General features: G+C 41.3%; 1 protein-coding gene across 1 annotated transcript in view; it reads right to left on the bottom strand.

Annotated features, from left to right (window-relative positions):
- PHACTR3 (phosphatase and actin regulator 3) overlaps positions 1-19,796 on the bottom strand; it is a 296,494-nt gene that overhangs the window by 147,115 nt on the left and 129,583 nt on the right. Inside the window, exons 2-3 of the mRNA XM_032218616.1 lie at positions 19,047-19,208; positions 9,911-9,988 (exon numbers count right to left, since the gene is read on the bottom strand). Of these exons, the coding sequence (XP_032074507.1) occupies positions 9,911-9,988; positions 19,047-19,208 (240 nt within the window). The remainder of the gene's footprint in view (positions 1-9,910; positions 9,989-19,046; positions 19,209-19,796) is intronic.

Below are 19,796 nucleotides of genomic sequence, written 5' to 3'. Positions count from 1 at the left end.
GAGAGCACCAAAGGCCCTTATTTCCTTGGGAGCTATCACTTGAGAGAAAGTATAGCTCCTTCTGAAATGGACCAACATACAATCAGGCTCTATTTATTATGCTGGGTGGTGGGGAGGCCTTCCAAATGTGTGGAACAATCACTCTTATCATCTCTAGCAAAAATGAGACTTCACAAAGAAGGATTTTATTCTACTAGTATTTGCTCTGAATTCAGTTCTGTTTTGAGGAGTCATGGCATGCAAAATTCAGTGGAAGAGGCTATTAAAAAAGGGGGAGGGGGGATCAAAAAACCCAAACAGCTATCCAACACTTTACTATATGCTACTAATGTGACAAAGAGCAAAACCCAGAGTTTTGTTGTCTACAAGGCACACAAAAAATAATAAGAAGAAGAAACAAGATTTCAACTCCAAGAGCCCATCTGATAAACCCAAAGTACTCCTAACCAAAATTACATGCTGCTTCAAGGGGACTGAATTTTCAAGCAATTTTTCTTCCCACTGAAGACAAATTTCTGACTTTATCTGGCCCCTTTCCTATTCCCCAGGAGAATCCATCTCGATCAGAATGTACTGTTTTAATTTCCTTCTATAAGCACATGCTTGCCATTTTATTGTTGTTTGGGGGCTTGGAGGAGACGTAACATATTCTGCATTTTTAGAACCTGCAGTTGTGCTATTAAAACAAAAATGATTTCCAAACCGTGACACCTAATTATCACATGTGCTGGATGGAGGGGTTGTGATATCTCTGTGTGTGTTCTGGACAACACTAGGTTTTCTGATACACCGAGATTTGATAAGCATGGTGATTATTTGTAAATAATTACTTATACCTATCAGATATGTCCTTATCTTAAATGTAAGAACTGCTTTGCCATCTATCTTCCTGTTAAGTTTTAAAGAGGCAATTCATAAAGATCTGATCGTCTCAGGGTTCTTTCACAGAAGAAAGGGCTACTTAAAAGAAAAGCGATTATCTAGTAAACCACAGCTTTAAAAAATGTCTAGAGTGGTCAAAGAATTACATAAAGAACAGGAGTGGTTAAACTAGTTTTGTTAACTCAATTGTTTTGTTTATTATTTGCAGGTTTTAGTATTTGTAGGATTTTTGGTTCTGATTACAGGATTAAAGATAACAATTCCCTTGTAAAATGTATCCTGAACCTATGGAAAATACTTTGTGTCTGTTTTTACAAGATTAAGTCAATGTTATTTGCATTAGTAAAGTGTATGCAATGATATGGATGAGTTAGTAGTAGTTTGTTAATAACAGATGACCTGTCAGCACCTGGGACAGTTCCCTATAACAGCTATTGTTCCTTCCTTCTTGGGCAACAATTAAAGTGAAATTTGGCATTTCCACAAAGCAGAGAAGCTAAGATGTATGACACTAATAAGATTAACCTTTCTGTACATACAGTAGAAACATCTGTATTTGTGTATATAAACTAAGAATAAAAAGGGTTACTTCTGGCAATGTTAAAAGTAGCACGTAGATGATACATTCATTTCTACAGTTACTTATGGTACTTAAAAAAAACCCTGGAAGACCTAATAATCCACAAAGAATTTAATATGCTGACAGATGGAATTATCCTTGTGTTTCTCCATAATGAGCTTCCCAAATTTTCTGAACATTATTCTTTTGTGCACTTTAAATGTTAAATAATATTTCCAATGTTATACCTCCCAGGAAACTTTTGTCAGAATTAATTAGAATTTTGTGTGCTGCTCACAAATTCCCCAAATATCATATTCTTATGCGGGTGCCTTTCTGGGAATCACTATTATACATGGATAGCAATGAATATCTTAGGGGTGTTCCAATATTTGAGGAGCTGCCACAAAGAGGGAGAGAGGATCCAGCTATTCTCCAAAGCACCTGAAGGCAGGACAAGAAGCAATGGATGGAAACTAATCAAGGACAGAAGCAACCTAGAACTAAGAAGGAATTTCCTAATGGTGAGAACAGTTAATCAGTGGAATGGCTTGACTTCAGAAGTTGTGGGTTGCTCCATCACTGTAGAATTTTAAGAAGAGACTGGACAGTCATTTGTCTATAATGACATAGGGTCTCCTGCTCAGGCAGGGGGTTGGACTAGATGAGCTCACAGGTTCCTTCCAACTCTGTTGTTCTTTGTTCTGTGAAATAAATATTTACTGGGTTACAGGAAGCGAGCTCGTGAGGGTTGTTCATTCTTTTCTTATTTTGAATTAATCATATGTTTTCTCCGTCCCTGACATTCCTGCTCAAAAGCTTTTACTCTGGCCAACCAAATTTTTTTAAAAAGACATTTCAGCCAATCCAGCTCAATTCCTAATGTCTATATGAGCATAGGGCATGATGAGGGTTTTCGGCAATCTCTGATACAAGATTCCTTCACCCTTGTTATTATTTCAGCTAGAATTTCCAGGGAACTGAACATTGACATCGATTTCTGAACAGCAATTCCTTTAAATCAATTTAAAGAAATTGCTGTTCGGGAATTGATGTTTATGCCCTGGCATTAAGGGTCTCCAAATTCACCTCAGAATCGCTGATGGCAATTTAAAGACAGAAGGAGGAGGGGGAGGAGGAGGAGGAGGAGGAGGAGGAGGAGGAGGAGGAGGAGGAGGAGGAGGAGTAGGAGTAGGAGAAGGAGAAGGAGTAGCAGTAGCAGAAGGAGAAGGAGTAGGAGAAGGAGAAGGAGAAGGAGAAGAAGAAGAAGAAGAAGAAGAAGATGATGATGATGATGATGATGATGATGATGATGATCTGGTTTGCTTGCCACACAGCTCCCCAGTGCGCAATTTTTATAGGCTGAGTTCGCCCACTCTACCTCATAGGCACGTTCAGTGAAAAGTTACTGTTCTTAAAATAGGTTTTGCAGCACCATGGTTGCTATGATACCGTAGGAAGGGGGGGGGAGGAGTTGGAAAGCCAACCCATGAATAATCATGGGCATATTACCCGCCTCTCACATTGTGCAGTAGCTCTCTCTCCCCCCCCTCTCTCTCCCCTCTCTCAGCTCTATTCAATCCAGGCATTTTGATGAAACCTCCACTTGAAGAGCTGAAACCAAGCCCTAAAAGGGGAAAAAATATTCCACCCACTTTGCAATGGGTCGGATGGAAGCTGCCTCTGTAAAGTGCTACATGGGTTTCAAAGAGAAATGGCTGAGGTCTTGATGGGGGGAAAGTTCCTGGTGTACTTTGCATGCAAAGAGTGCCCCCACCGTTCTCGCCATGCCCAGGTGGGACTGGTAATAATTTTGGTGAAAAGACTCAGGAATGCCAGTTATTGAATTGGATGGCTGGATAATCTGGTGCCATTTAAGTCCAACCCCCCCCCCCCAGTCCTCAAAAAGGTGATAATTAAAAATAACAATAATAAAAAGTGAAGGGCTGTGCATACTTTGAAAAGGATGCAGACGGCATGTTCTGATATTTTCAGCTTTTTCTGCAAGTTGGAAAATAACAATGCAGCTGCTTTCAAAGGCAGGCTTAAAGGTAATCTGTTGGCCCTTCAAAGAAGTTGCATCATTTCCTCAAGTATAAATGGAAGTGCTTCTTTTGGGGACAATCTGTATCTCTCAGCCTGGTCAACTTCACTGTGTGTGTGTGTGTCTGTGTGTGTCTGTGTGTGTGTGTGTGTGTCTGTGTCTGTGTCTGTGTGTGTGTGTCTGTGTCTGTGTGTGTGTGTGTCTGTGTCTGTATCTGTGTGTGTGTGTGTGTGTGTGTGTGTTTGGGGTAAGAATGAGAGGAAGGAATGCTAGGGATGCCATCTTACACTCCTGAAAGAAACAAACAGGGTATCAATGTAAATAAATATTAGAGAGGGAGATTGGGGGGGGGGAGAGAGAAGGATCAGGGGTGTCTGCAGAGTTGAGTCAGAAATATCAGAATGGCAGCCACAACAATGCAATTAACCTGTCAGAAGCACAAAAAAAATAAGTGAAGTGTTAATTGCATTGAATGAACAACCATCTTGACTTTTTTTTTTGACACACATCAATTCCAGGATTTTGGAAAGTTTAAGGTTTATGCTTATTAAATTAAGTTTAATGATTAGTGGCTGCTCTTCCTTCCATTCCTTTTCAAGCCTCCCCACCATTACTCACATCTAGAGTGGAATGCCTTTCAGTGCAGTTTTGTTTTGGCTACTTCATAACTGCTCTCCCCCCCCCAATAAATCAGGCCAATAGTTCTCTTCCTCATTCCAGCTGGTGAAGTTTTCTTTCCCCCTTCCACTCAATCAAAGTTTCCCTTTAGGAACACAAGAACACGAGCAGTGCCCAGCTGCATCAGACCTGTGACCTATCGAGACCAATAGTCTGTTCTCTCAATGGCCGACCAACTGCCCAAGGAAGTTTATTAACCTTGCAGCAGATGACTAAGTCTTCAGAGGCAGCCACACTGCCATGAAGACTAATAGTCATTGAGCCATATGATTTTCGTACATCGGTCCAACCCTTTTTTGAGGGCAGCCAAGTTGGTAGCCAGCACAACATCTTGTGGTAGTAAGTTCCAAAGTTGAATTACACATTGTGTAAGCAAAAATTCATTTCAGTAACTAAAGTCCATTATCCCATGCTCTACACTCTGGAATGTTAAAAAAAAGAATTCTTTTTCTGCCCAGCATCCTTCAAGTATTTCAAGAATACTACCATATGTTCCAGTCAGCTGTCTTTTTCTCAAGACTAAAGATACCCAGTTCCCTGAAACATTCCTTGTAAGAATTAGTTTCCAGGCTCCAGATCATCTTTGTTCTCCTTTTCACATCTATTCCAACCTGTCTGAATTGATAAAACACATGAAGAACGGTTGCAGGAATTGGGTTTGTCTGGTCTAGTGAAATGAAGGAGGGGGGGTGACATGATAGTAGTGTTACAACATTTGAGAGGCTATCACAAAGAAGAGGGGGTCAACCTATTTTCCAAAGCACCAGAAAGTAAGACAAGAAACGATGGAAACTAATCAAGGAGGAAACAGACCTAGAACTATGGAGAAATTTCCTGATCATGAGAACAATAAAATAGTGGAATGGCTTGCCTTCAGAAGTTGTGGGTGCTCCATCACTGGAGGCTCTTAAGAAGAGACTGGACAGCCATTTGTCTGAAATGGTACAGGGTCTCCTGCTTGAGCAGAAGATTGGACTAGAAGACCTTCAAGGTCCCTTCCAACTCTGTTATTCTGATTTAAAGGATGCTATCCCAGAACTCAGTAGCAGCCAGTAGGATCTAGGTAGGTATGACCATAACATTGTTGTCAACTTCCCTTTCAAGATCCTTTCCCATGTGGCTCTGATATCATTCTCTTCTTTGTCTCTGCTAAACCATACTTCTTTTCCCAAAGCTCCACCTCTTTGTTGAAGGATATGGAGATCAGTATCTGTTCCATCCTATATTTGAGTATCATTGTTTTTTAAGGATGTACAAAACACAAGGAACACATTATGTCCTTTAAGCATTCTTTAAAAGGCAGATTTAAATTTAGAATTCACTGACTCTTCTTTTGAGCAACATTCTTCAAGAGACACCCAACCATCAAGATACGAATATAAAAATTATGTATCAGTGATGTTCATTCTCCACTTAATATATGGTCAGTGCAAGGGCAAAGCATTGATATTTAAAGCTGATGGGTCAATAGCTCCACTTATTACAACAATACCCTCCTTAGAGCTGGGATCCAACTGGAAGTTAGGGAGAAGGGGGATGGAAGGGGGGGGCTACATCTTTAGATAATTGCATAAGTCATTGTGATATGAAAGAAACTCAAGAGGCTTCAAGATTTAATGTACTCTGCTTGGCATAATATTGCAGATCTGAAAGACACAAATTATTGCATTAAAGTAGAATTTAATTGGGAAAGGTTAGGATGTAATTGCTGCCTATCTTGCTTTAATCGGAACAGGCTTATGAACAGTTATTTAAAGAGACATTGCAGGTGGATTTTAAAAGGGGACTAACACTAAAGGTAAAAGTAAAGGTTTCCCTCGCACATACAGTATGTGCTAGTCGTTCCTGACTCTAGGGGACGGTGCTCATCTCTGTTTCAAAAGCCGAAGAGCCAGAGCTGTCTGAAGATGTCTCCGTGGTCATGTGGCTGGAATGACTAAACGCCGAAGGGGCACGAAACACTGTTACCTTCCCACCAAAAGTGGTTCCTATTTTTCTACTTGCATTTTTTACCCGCTTTTAAACTGCTAGGTTGGCAGAAGCTGGGACAAGCAACAGGAGCTCACTCTGTTACGCGGCGCTAGGGATTCGAACCACCAAACTGCTGACCTTTCTGATCAACAAGCTGAGCGTCATAGCCACTAAGCCACCTTTACCTCTACCTTTAACATCACTAGAACTGTATAATAAACCCCTGAGAACCCAGGCCTCTATTCCAGTGTTTCTCAACCTTGGCAACTTGAAGATGTCTGGACTTCAACTCCCAGAATTCCCCAGCCAGCATTCGCTGGCTGGGGAATTCTGAGAGTTGAAGTCCGGACATCTTCAAGTAGCCAAGGTTGAGAAACACTGCTCTATTCTCTTGAAAAGGACTAACATGGCTAGACAAACCTGCTCTTGGAAAACTATTAATTGCCTTCTCCTGCCTGTAGGACAATAGACGATTTCAGTACGACAACCACAGTAGTCTCTGGCAATGATAACAACAACAACCATAGGCCATAGGTACTTTAGACTGCTTGTTGCTTTGGGGAGTTCTTGGAGATTCTGTTATTACCCTTAAAGACAAATATCTTTCCTAATATATTGGAAACCTAAAATATTGTCCAAGCAATATCCCAGATATTTAAAGCAGCCATTCAGAAAAGCTAATCTGTCCTAAAACCAAATATTAACTTGGTCCTGAATGAACTGATGCATAACGTTTCAACTAGTTTCGTTTGTGTAGCCCAAAACAGAGTATTTGATACCTAAAATTTTAAAAAAAAACAGGCACAGGTAGTCCTTGACTTACAACAGTTCATTTAGTGACCGAATAATGATGTATTGTCTTTATGTTAGAAATTGTTTGTCCTTCTCCCCCCTTTTTTTGAACTGTGAGCCGCCCTGAGTCCCCCCAGGGAAAAGGGCGGCATACAAATAAAGGGAAAATGAAATGAAAATGAAATACTTCTGCTGACTGCCGGCTGCCTGCAATTTGGCAGTTTGAATCTCACCAGGCTGAAGTCAGCCTTCCATCCTTCTGAGGTGGGTAAAATGGGGGGCCAGATTGTTGGGGGCAATAGGCTGACTTTGTAAACCGCTTAGAGAGGGCTGAAAAGCATTGTGAAGATGCAAGATAGCAAGATAGCAATAATACTTACAATATTTGTAAGTATTATTGCTATCTTGCTATCTTGCATCTTCAAAGAAGGACGACTGGAAAAACATTTGTCTGATGTCTAGATGTCCTCCAGGTCAAATGACTGTGTAGCCAACATGGGATAATATTTTTCACTGCAATGTCAGGCATAAAAACGAATTGATGTTAATGGTCTCTGGCCTCATTCCTAGAATCGTTTATCCCCTTCCTTTATGGCCACGTATCCTTTTCCTTTTTTTAGCTTTAACGTCACACAAACGCAATGACAACCACAGAGCTAAAAGACGCAACATAGCATAGATTGGTAGACGTGCTGGGGAGCCATCAGCCTTGTTCAGAAGTCAGATGGAAACAACAATTCATCCACATTACCTATGCCCATAATGATGACAGGAAAATCAGTGGTCGAGGGAAAGACACAAATATAGGGATTTGCCAAGGGCGTGAAGATGGTCAAAGGACTAGAGTTTTCTCCCCCATCTCATCCCACTCTTGTTAATTTTTCTTATGGGGCCAGAGGCAGTCTAATTTGAAACAAAAGATATCTCCCAGGCCCAATTAAGCCTCTTTCAAAGAAACATTTGCTAATATTCCACTTCTGATCCTTCATTATGAAATAACAGAATTTTAGAATTGTCCAGCACACCTGGTGACTCTTCAAGAAACTAGGAAACATCCTTTTTTTAAACTACTAGTATATTATACCTGTATTCAAACCACTGATAAAGATTGTCCAACTGATTTTATCTCATTTGTCAGATTTATGCAATGCACATGTATTTGGTATTCTTTCAAAATGGATAATTATTATCATATACAACCAGGAGATGATCTCCCAGGTTATAAAGGTGTTTGGGTTTTACAAAATTAAGGGGCCTTTCAGTAGAAAAAATATTAATCAAGGGTTGCTAGCCATATTTGAAGGAAAAAAAGATTTCCAGGAGAGAATTAAAATATCCAGAACATGGAAGGTTGAAGAGAGGCAGAACTGCAATGGAAGTGAGCCCTTGGGGTACGAGTTGGTAATGCAACGTGACATGGGCAAGGTGGACAAAGATTGGAGTGTGGAAAAATGAGGCTTCAAATATTATCCCAACAGAGTGAAATCATGTCCTTTCATTCCCACTACCAGCTTCAGGGGATCTGGAATCCATCGCTTGTTTCAATCAATTCAATATTGGCTTCCCAAAACTCTCCTAGCAAAAGATGGCAAGCATTGTGATTCTATCAAATCTAGAGAGTCCCAGTTTGAAGAAGGCTCTGTTACAGGAAAAAAAAGAGGAGCAAAGGAGGGTGGAAGGGGGGAGGATATATATGAAAGAGTGTGTGTGTGTGTGTGTGTGTGTGTGTGTGTGTGTGTGTGTGTGTACGCACGCGCCAGTATAACTCTGGAACGCCTGGAGCAAATTCAACCAAATTTGGTATACAGATGACTTACCCTCTGGAGAAAAATACTGTGGGGGGTAAGACACCCCTAAAATCCCTTGGGGTGAGTGTTCTGTTAAGATACAGCCTGTTGTGCCTTAAAATGGCTTCCACTGTACTGCCGTAAAATGGATTCTACTGTACAGCGCAGTGGAGTTGCCATGGTAATAGCTTCACAGTACTCCACAAGGGGGCTCCCTCTGGTAACGGGGGAAATCCAACATTAGAAGTTACGTTTGGTCCAGACATTTCCCCCCTATAAATAAATAACTGGTCAACGCTGGGTTATCAGCTAGTGATCAACATAAAAAAGGGCAATCATTTAAGATGGCAAGCAGAAGCCCCTAATTCTAATACTGTTCGTGATAAGGAAGTGATGTATAGCCATTATGATTGCATGGAGCTTTATCCTCTCCTCTATAAAATTTGTCCACTCCATTTTTAAAGTTAATGGAGTTGGCAGCTACCATTGTGTTTTATGAACCCGAATTCTCTAGTTTCACTATGCACTGCACTTCCTTCTAATCATCCTCAATTCCCCCCTGCGTAATCTTGTATGATAACGATGAGAGAGAGAAGCGTTTCTCTTTCCTCTCTCCAAAGCCTGCCAAACGTTATTCACATCCGTCTCTTCCTAGTTCACTCCACCTTTTCCCCTTTCATTTTTGGGTCTACAGCAATTTCTCCGAATCCCTCGGGCAGAATAGGGCAACGGTCTGACGCAGCAGATCCGAGACAGTGCAAATGAGATGAAAAGTATGTATGAGTATCACAGTTACGACCCTATTTTCAAAGACAACAAAATCATAGAATACTGAAGCATTGATTGTGTTTATTTATTAAATTTATGTGCTATCATAGCAACTCTGGGTGGCTTCATAGAATTCTATGAATCATTGAATTGGGGCAAGGAAACCATTGAGGTTAGTCTTCTGTTTAGTGCAGGAAATGAAATAAAATTCAACTGCAGCGTGACCAACAACTGTATAATGGAATTTTAGCGAGTGCCATTTCTCTTCCTTTGCCTCAGGCAACACACTATATTGAATCAGCTCCGCATTCCTGCTGCCCTTTTCTGGACCTTCTCTATGTGTGCCAAGCCATCTAGCGTCATTATTTAACAGCCAGGTTCTAAGAGGAAGGAGGGGAATACAATACGACAAAGATCGCTTTCACTTGCCTTGTTCCATAATTTCCAGGAGGCCTTTCTTAATTAGCTCGTCCCGGCTTTGCCTTGTGGACGTCTTCTTCTCTAACACTGCAAAAAGGGGGGTGAGTATGATCAACATGGAACATCAGAGTTGACAGTCAATGGAAATGAATCGTCTAAGGAAGACTGCATGAATGAATGAAGGATGTCCAGCTTGAAATATGGCATAGTGAATGGAAGACCACCAGTCAAAGTCATTCCCCCCCCCACTCTGTTTTATGCAAACTGTAACAATGATTCCTAATTTTTGTATTCCATTCTTCATCAAGCAGTTCAGGGGACTGGTTCAATCATTTAGAGCTAGCAGTCGTTCTTAAGCCCGCATCTTTCAGAAAAAAATTGGATAGTACCAACTATAACCAACATGTCAACATTGGCTGAAGGGAGTGGAAATTACATTGAAGCAAGTCAGGACAGGAAAGTCTGATTGAGGATACAAATCCAGTTTTTCCCAGTTGACTTTAAACAAACTGATTATAGTAATCAGGACAAATATTTTTTTCTTTCTATAATCAAATTGAACCCACATTTTTCTCCTAAACCTCCATAGGCATCAAATCACATCTCTAAGGCTATCATTTCCCATTATCACACTTAAGGAGGAGACCTAAAGCAAGTTGCATATATACTTTTTCTGGGCCAAGGATTGGTCTATGCTGGGAATAGACTAGGACCCTGGTATACAAGGATAAAATGTAAAGTAGAAGTCGACAAAAATTAAATTTGATTACATTTAAGTATAATAAAAATGAAATATAGTCGCTGCAATTGTTCCTCAGTCATGGCTTTAATTCATTTTCTTCTTTTCTCACATTATTAATTACAGCTTGCTAACATATTTCATTTATTTATATTCCACCTTTATTATTTTTTACAAATAACTCAAGACAGCAAATATATCCAACACATCTTCCTCCTCTTCTTGTTTCCCACACAATGCCCATCCTGTGAATTGGGCTGAGAGATCAAGGTCATCCAGCTGTCTTTCATGGTTAAGGTGGGACTTGAACTCATATTTTCTTCATTTCTAGCCTGGTGCTTTAACCATTAGACCAAACTAAACCAAACTAGACCAAACCTTAACCACTAGACCAATTTTGAAATCTCTAAGGGCCATACTAAATATTTTAGGGAATTAACAGATGCTCAAGTTTGTCTATCTGTGTTCAGTGCCAAGTCAAGTGTCTATGGCATCCCTAGACTATCTTGAGTGATAGTATCACCTCTCACCAATGTAAAGATTGGCAGTTTTAGAATAATTAAATACCCCAGGCCAATAGCTACTTACCTTAGCTCAAAGCTGGCCCTTTCTGTGTCATCAAGACACAGAAGTTTTTCCCATGCTTGGTTTTATAGCTCAGCTAAAATAATTAATATACCACTTATTCCCCATCCACCACTAAAAACTATTCCAGCTGGTTAAAACCCCACTCTGGGGGCACTGGTTTTCCCACCTCGTGTCATAGTTTTGCCATAGCTTGACCAAGAGATAATAGGATGACTCCAATTTCAAATAATATATAGTGAGCATGTAGTAAGCATGAGATCATATCGTAGCACTGTGGGATTTCTAAAATACAGAGTGTCCTACAGTTGTCTCCAGGTGTTGAAGCACAACTATTGCTCAGTGGTACGGTCAATACTAGAAAAACATACAAGTGGTGACCTTACAGAAGTTTAGGAGAACCCAATAGATTTCCAAGAGTTCATTGGTCAGCATTTTGGGGTAGTGGCTGATAGTTCCCTTCCACTAAAATAGGAAGGATGATGAAAAGAGGGATCAAACTAGAGGGAGCCAACAGGTCTTGCTGAGAGAAGTTTAGTAAAGACTAAACTGCAAGCAGGAAATCTCAGTTTGGTTCATAGTTTGCACAGAGGCACCTAATAAAGTCCTGATGGACCCTAAATTCTCTGTAGGAAAACTAATCTTTTATTTTGCTGGCCCAGGTGAAGCTGTTCATAGTTAGACAAAACTATTGGCAACTCTCTGAAAAAGGGAACACAAGAAGCAAGAATATTTTGGATGAGAGCAAGTTAGACTACATGTGATTCTTCCTCATTAATATCATGACAAATATAAAAGCATAAACTAACAAACCATTATGACATGGTCACATGAGAGAGAGAGAGAGAGAGAGAGAGAGAGAGAGAGATGATGGTGATGATGATATGATGAAGATGATGATGGAGACACAAAGAGAATAGATGACCAATAGATATATGATAGAAGATTAGGTGGATAAGAAAGAGAAAGACAGAGACACACAGAGAGAGACACAGAGAGAGAGAGAGACTGAGAGAGAGATGATGATGATGATATGATGAAGATGACAATGGAGACACAAAGAGAATAGATAGATGACCAACAGATATATGACAGAAGATTAGATAGATAAGACAGAGACAGACAGACAGACAGACAGACAGAAAGACAGACAAACAGACAGAGAGAGAGAGAGAGAGAAAGAGAGACACACGCACGCGCATGCACACGCACACACAGATGATGATATGATGAAGATGATGAGGATGGAGACACAAAGAGAATAGATAGATGACCAACAGATATATGATAGAAGATTAGATAGATAAGACAGAGAGACAGAGACAGAGACAGAGACACATGAGAGAGACGGAGAGAGACAGAGAGAAATAGAGAGAAATATTAGAGACAGGGATAGAGATGATAGAGATAGAAATAGTCAGAGGCAGATAGATGGAGAGATACAGAGATGGGCAGATATGGAAATGGAGGTGAAAAGTTATGGAGAAGGAGAAAAGCTGTGAAGCAGGAGGAGGATGAAGATAGAGAAAGGAGATGGATAGAGGAGAGAGATCTAATCAAATCTGACATGTTTAGCTTTGTTTGAAATCATCCAAGCTAAGTTAGATATTGCCACCCATTGTCCTTTGTCAAATCTAAAAATAACATTTTGGTGCAAATGGTTGGAGTGTATTTGGGGATGAGACTTTTCTGAAGCTTCAGGCTGTGTATCTCTATTTTAAATGCTGTCAAATTTATTACAGTATATATTTTTTCTTGAATTATGAGATAATAAGTTAGGCTTTTCTTAAAAAATTGTCATAACTTTTATTTTCCTGTTCGGGATCTTCCCCTGGAAATATTGCTAGATATTGTGGGCTATCTACAAAATTTTCTTTTTTTTAATTTACTGTAAACCCTGAATGCAGTCCGTCAAAGCCATTTATCCTGAGTATTTTGTCTATATCTTCTACTGAAAACTCCTGACTTGTCCTCAAATAGCACTCTTGGCAACCACACTACAGGTAATCCTCACTTAATGACCAGTGGCTAAGCATCTGTTTGAAGTTATGACAGACTCCCCCCAAAAATGTACTTATCACCCAATTTCAAAGTCCCAATGGTCACATATGCACATACCACACATACAACACACACACACTCACGCATAATCCCTTGATCGCATTTTGAGTGGTTGGCAAGCAGCTTGCATTTACAGCTGTTTGCAGCACCCCACAATCACGTGATCACAACTTTTGACACTTTTTGCCACATTCTGGATTTACTCCCAATTTCTGGCAGGGGGTGGGGGGACACTCTCATTGGGTATAATGAATTCATTTGATTGTGGCATTTGATTAATGATAGTAATAGCACTTAGACTTATATACCTCTTCACAATGCTTTCCAGCCCTCTCTAAGCAGTTTACAGAGTCAGCATTTTGCCCCCAGCAATCTGGGGTCCTCATTTTACACACCTTGGAAGGATGGAAGGCTGAGTCAACCTGGAGCCTGGTGAGATTTGAACTGCCAAACTGCTGGCAGCCTGCAATCAGCAGAATTAGCTGCAGTACTACATTCTAAGGGACACAGTGGCTCAGATGCGGAGTTTGTTGATCAGAAAAATTGGCAGTTCGGCGGTTTGAATCCCTAGCACCACATAACGGAGTGAGCTCCCTTTACTTGTCCCAGCTTCTGCCAACCTAGCAGTTTGTAAAAATGCAAGTAGAAAAATAGGGACCACCTTTGGTGGGAAGGTAACAGTGTTCCATGTGCCTTTGGCATTTAGTCATGCCGGCCACATGACCACAGAGATGCTTTTGGACAGCGCTGGCTCTTCAGCTTAGAAACAGAGATGAGCACCGCCCTCTAGAGTCAGGAACGACTAGCACATATGTGCAAGGGGAACCTTTACCTTTACTGCATTCTAACCACTGTGCCACCATGGCTCACTTAATGACGGCAGCCTTTGCATAATGATCACCACATATAAGGTCATAAAATGGGTCTTGACCACATGGCAACCCATTTAATGGCTGCCATAACTTACAACAATAAATTCTGGGCTCAATTATGGCGGTAAGTCGAGGATTACCAGTACCCATTTCTCTGACGGAGGGAGTGTTTCTGAAAGCTAGAATGAAAAAAACTCCTGGGCTAATAAGAGTCAAATGTATGCAGGGAGGGAACGCAACAATCTTCAGGTACCAGTGTGCCTGGAGACATATCTCTGTCACCTGATTTCTTTGGTTTCTAAGTCAGTTTTGACTCCTGGCAACTACATGAACAAGCTTGGGTGATGTCTATGGAGCTTCTCAGTCATCCAGGTCATAGTTGTCTCAAAGGTGCTTTTTCAAGAGTTAACTAGACTTTCTGGTTTTTCTTTGAAGACTTGTTGTGTTGTGTTAGTTGTGCCTTCTTTATAAATTCCTGTTCCAATGCTTCTGTTGGTAGAAGAAGTGATTTCAGCTTTTGGAGTTTGTATTCCACAAGGAGGAGCATCAACCCTTCCATTCCCCACCATCCAATCAGAATAGAATAGAATAGAATAGAATTGTATTATTTGTATGCCGCCCTTCTCGGGAGGACTCAGAGCGGCGAACAATTCAAGGGGGAAAAGGGGGAACATAAAAAAACAAAATACAAATAATAAAAGTAAACAACAGTCGCACAACCATACATGTCAAGAGGGGAGGGAACTCATCACCCCCAGGCCTGCCGGCAAAGCCAGGTTTTGATGGCTTTTCGGAAGTCCTGGAGAGAGGTGAGGGTCCGAATCCCTGCGGGGAGTTCGTTCCAGAGGGCCGGAGCTGCCACAGAGAAGGCCCTCCCCCGGGTAATAGCCAGGTGGCATTGGCTGGTAGATGGCACCCGGAGGAGGCCAACCCTGTGAGATCTAATGGGTCTGTGGGAGGTAATTGGCAGCAGGCGGTCTCTCAAGTACTGAACTGAAGAAGCTTCTTGGATGAGAAGCGAAACATCTTGAAAGAAAAAAAACCAGAAAGTCCAGTTGCCTCTTGAAAAAAGCACCTCAAGTTTGAATGATTTTCTTAGTAATTTTTTGGGAAGTGCTTGCCATGGCTGCCTTCTTCGTATCATGAGACAATCTGACTGGCCCAATGTCATTCAATTGGCTTCACACCTCAAGCAGGACTAGAATGTATAGCCTCTTTGTTTCTAACGTGCCTTGATTACTACACCTCCCTGGCTTTCCCCTATTTTACGACTCACTTGTTTTATTGTATTTATTTGTTTTTAAAAAATATTTATACTTTCTTCTTCTTCTTTAAAATACCTAAATGCTCATTAAGCAGGGTGTTGTCTAGATCAATTTACTTATACAAAATTTTGCTGTGTTTATATGCCACCTGGTAGAATGTCTCTATTACCTGTACTTAATTATTAAAAAAATGAGGAAGTTGGTAGGCTGTGGAGCAAAGCACTAACTTTTAGCACCAGTTTTCTTAGAAATGAACCCATGTAGACTTTGGACATTTTTCCAAAATAAAACACAAACAAATGTTGCCCAATCTTGTTTAGATGGAGTGTGCATCTGCCCAGAAAGAAGAAGAGGAAGAGAAAGAGAGAAAGAAAAGCACGAAAGCTGAAAAGCAGAAAAGGGATAAAAAGGAATCACCCAGAAATGAGCATAGGAATCTGCATTCTTGTAAATGAATATTCTGCATCCCTTTACATTCATGAAGGCAGCAGTGGTGGGATACACTTAGGTTTACCACCGGTTCGCCACTGTGAGCATGAGTGCATGCATGCTCGCATCATGTGCACACAAACCCTTTGGGCATTCATGTGGCCTTCTGTGCATTCACTTTGCTCACACATGGCGTGCACGTATGCGCGTGGCACAGTGGTGGGTTTAATTTTTTTTACAACCTCTTCTGTAGGTGTGGCCGGCTTTGTGGGAGTGGCTTGCCAGCCATGTGACTGGGTAGGAGTGGCTTGCCCGCCATGTGACCAGGTGGGAGTGGCTTGCCAGCCATGTGACTGGGTGGGCGTGGCCAACTTGTAAAATGTGGTGGAACTCACTTAACAATGCTCTTGCTTAGCAACCAAAATGTTGGCTCAGAAACTGTGGCATTTGAAGCAAGCAAGTCTTAAAGCTGTCAAGTTACAAGACCCTTGCACCCCTAACCCTTTAGAAAAAAAACCCAGGGGTGTTCAAACTTGAAAGCTTTAAGACTTGTGGACTTCAATTCCCACAATTCCTCCTCCAATCATGTTGGCTCAGAAACTCTGGCATTGAAGCACGCAAGTCTTAAAGCTGTCAAGTTACAAGACCCTTGCACGCCTAATCCTTTAAAAAAAAACAACCCAGGGATGTTCAAACGTGACAACTTTAAGACTTTAAGGTTTAGACAGGACTCTTAGAGGTGGGTGGGGCAATTGGTGAGCCAGCCAATCAGTGAACAGCCAGCAGGGCAAGCACGGTGCGGATGGGCGGTGGAAGGGAGCTGGAACCGGTTCTAAATGGCATGGTAGATTTGTGGAACCTCTTCTATAGAAGAGGTCAGAACTAGCAGGAACCCACCCCTGGCGTGGCATCAAAAAGGAGGCTACATAGGATGTTTTGGAGCCGGGGCGAATCAGTCCAAACCGGCTGAATACACCTCTGGGTGGCAGGTTTCTGCTACCGGTTTGAGTGAACCAGTCCGAATGGGCTGAATACCACCTCTGAGTGGCAGCCGTTTGTGAACAGGTGAACCTCCTCTGATAATGTCCATGTTGGGAAAGTGTCCATGAGATGTTCACAGTATTCCTACCAGATCACTGGCTCTGAAATATTGTCTCACCTGCTTAGGGTTTCTTGGTTTAAAAGCAAATTGTGGGGTTAGGGATCTTTCAGAGACTCGAAGAGCTGCTGATAGTTGGAGTTGATAATGTTGCACAACTTAGTTTATCCTAATATAAGGCAGTTCTCAACAAGATACTTTTGCTGACAGTTGCAGAATTGTGAAGAAATGTAGCAAATAAAACTATATTAAGATGCAGCCTTCAAAATGTTTAATCTGCTAAAGGTCAATCTATTGGGCTACCGTGATAGGTACAGAGACAGTAGAACAGTTACCAACCTTTATAATATAAGCTGTGAATCTCAACAAAAGTAAGGTTGATGAATTTTATCAATGAAGCTGAGCATGGCTGAAGGCTACATGCCGAATTCCCCAAATAATCGGGAGATGTTTATTTTAGACTCCTTTCTAGAGTCATTTTGAACCAGAGGAGGAGGCCATCTAACAGATTGAAAAGCAACCAGGACCACTGATCTTATTCTGTACCTATGCATTAATCTTCTGTTGTACCGAAGTGGTGGAACTTTATCATACAAGCTGAGTATGCCACTTGTTTGCATTTGGCAATCCCTTGTCACACAGAAGGAACAAAGAAAAAAACGAACAAACAAAAAGCAAAAGTAGTCACGCTTGAAATCGAGTGCGATGACGAGAAAAAATAATAATAATAGAAAGGATGAGATTTCCTAATAAGAATTATTATGTAGGGGCACCCAACTAACCAGTTCCTTGGTGTTCTGCGTTGAACTTTAAAACAAATTATATATGAAGAAAAGATGCATTATAATATCTCCTGTATCTACATCTATCCATCATCTGCGTGCCTGCGTGCCTGCCTGCCTGCCTGCCTGCCTGCCTGCCTGCCTGCCTGCCTATCTGCCTATCTGCCTATCTATCTATCTATCTATCTATCTATCTATCTATCTATCTATCTATCTATCTATCTATCTATCTATCTATCTATCTATCTATCTATCTATCCATCCATCCATTTCTATTTCTATTTCTCTCTCTCTATTATCTCTATCTATCTTTCTATATATCTATCTTTCTATATATCTATCTCTCTATCTATCATCCATCCATCTCTATCAAGGGTGGGTTGCTGCCAGTTTTACTACAAGTTTGCTGCGCCTGTGTGTGCAGTTCAATATAAATTGTTCTTCACGCATGCGCAGAACAATTTACAGTGAACTGTGCATGCGCGGTCACTACAAAACAACATGGTGGCGACATCAGCGGTGGTGAGGAAACTGGTTCAGGGGCCTGGGTCACTACTGGTTCTACGACCCAGGAAAAATACCACTACCGGTTCAGCCCGGTTCGGCCGAGGAGCAACCCACTTCTGATATCTATCTATCTATCTATCTATCTATCTATCTATCTATCTATCTATCTATCTATCTATCTATCTCTATCTATCTATCTATCTATCTATCTATCTATCTATCTATCTATCTATCTATCTATCTATCTATCTATCTACCTACCTACCTACCTACCTACCTACCTACCTACCTACCTATCTATCTATCTATCTTCTATCTATCATCCCTTTCTATCTCTATTTATCCATCCATCATCTCTCTCTCTAATCTCTCCCTATCCCCCCTCTGTGTGTCTCTGTGTGTGTGTGTGTGTGTGTGTGTGTGTGTGTGTGTGTATAAACAGGCATGTTTTTTCCTCTTTCAACTATCATGGGAATTGATTAGATTCCCATTATCATGGGAACTAGGCTAGACTTCCGAAATGTTTGTTCAACTGCACTTCTGAAATTGTATCAGCTACTTCCCACGTAGTTTACATTAAGGCACCAGCCTTTGACATTTGCTGCTTAAAGAACAAAAGCCACAATTCTCAGGACAACTGTATTTGGAACCCTAGAGAATCCTTTCTATTTTGGCCACACTTGCAAACAAGTGTGCAATTGTATGGTCCTAGCATACACAGCAATCTGCCTCCCAGCTGCCCACTTACAAGGAAGTCCGGCCCTTAACTTTGCTCTGCCATACAGGTGATGATGCCTCCCACTTACCTGTAGACGACTGCTTCAGTTTCTCGTTCTTCTTTTTCCTCCACTTCCATGGTTTGAAAATCCTGCCCAACGTGGCTAGCTTGCTATTCCTTCGGACAGGAGGAGTTCGGATCCCTGAGACCAGATATTCAGAACGCACGGCGGGGGATTGATCCATTTCCTCTGAGAGAAAGGAGTGAGAGAAAACAATGTTAGCGGTGAAGGAAAGGAAAACATCTCGAAGAGATTGAAGGACGGTTACGCTTGATGTTGCGAAGGACAGGTTTTTTTTGTCATTTTGCAGAAAAGTAATGCTTAATTGGGGTCCTATGTCAGAACACACAAAGAAAAAGACAAAGAAAAAAAGCTGGAGTTAACTCCCAATCCCATTAAATAAGTAAAAATAGCTCATTTGGCATTAATGGGAGCATTTATTTTCTTCTGTCAATAGCAGACATACTCTGCAATCTATCTCTGGTTGAAGTTCCCCGTTCTCTACTAAAGTTCCAATAGGTCACTCTGTATCTGTGATGGCGAACCTATGGCATGTGGGCCACAGATGGCACACGGACCCCTCTCTGCGGGCACATGAGCCATCACCCAGCTCACTCCACCTCCCACTGGCCAGATGATTTTTGGATCACTGCTGCTCATGCAGACTGGTTCACTCAAATCGGTAGCAGAAAACAGCCACCCAGAGGTGTATTCAGCCGGTTTGGACCAATTCGCCCTGGCTCCAAAACGTCCTATGTAGCCTCCTTTTTGATGCCA

This window comes from Thamnophis elegans, chromosome 5 (assembly GCF_009769535.1).
Source record: "Thamnophis elegans isolate rThaEle1 chromosome 5, rThaEle1.pri, whole genome shotgun sequence".
Taxonomy (NCBI): Eukaryota; Metazoa; Chordata; class Lepidosauria; order Squamata; family Colubridae; genus Thamnophis; species Thamnophis elegans.
Note: the sequence above shows the minus strand (reverse complement) of the source record. Positions and strands in the feature narration are given on the sequence as shown.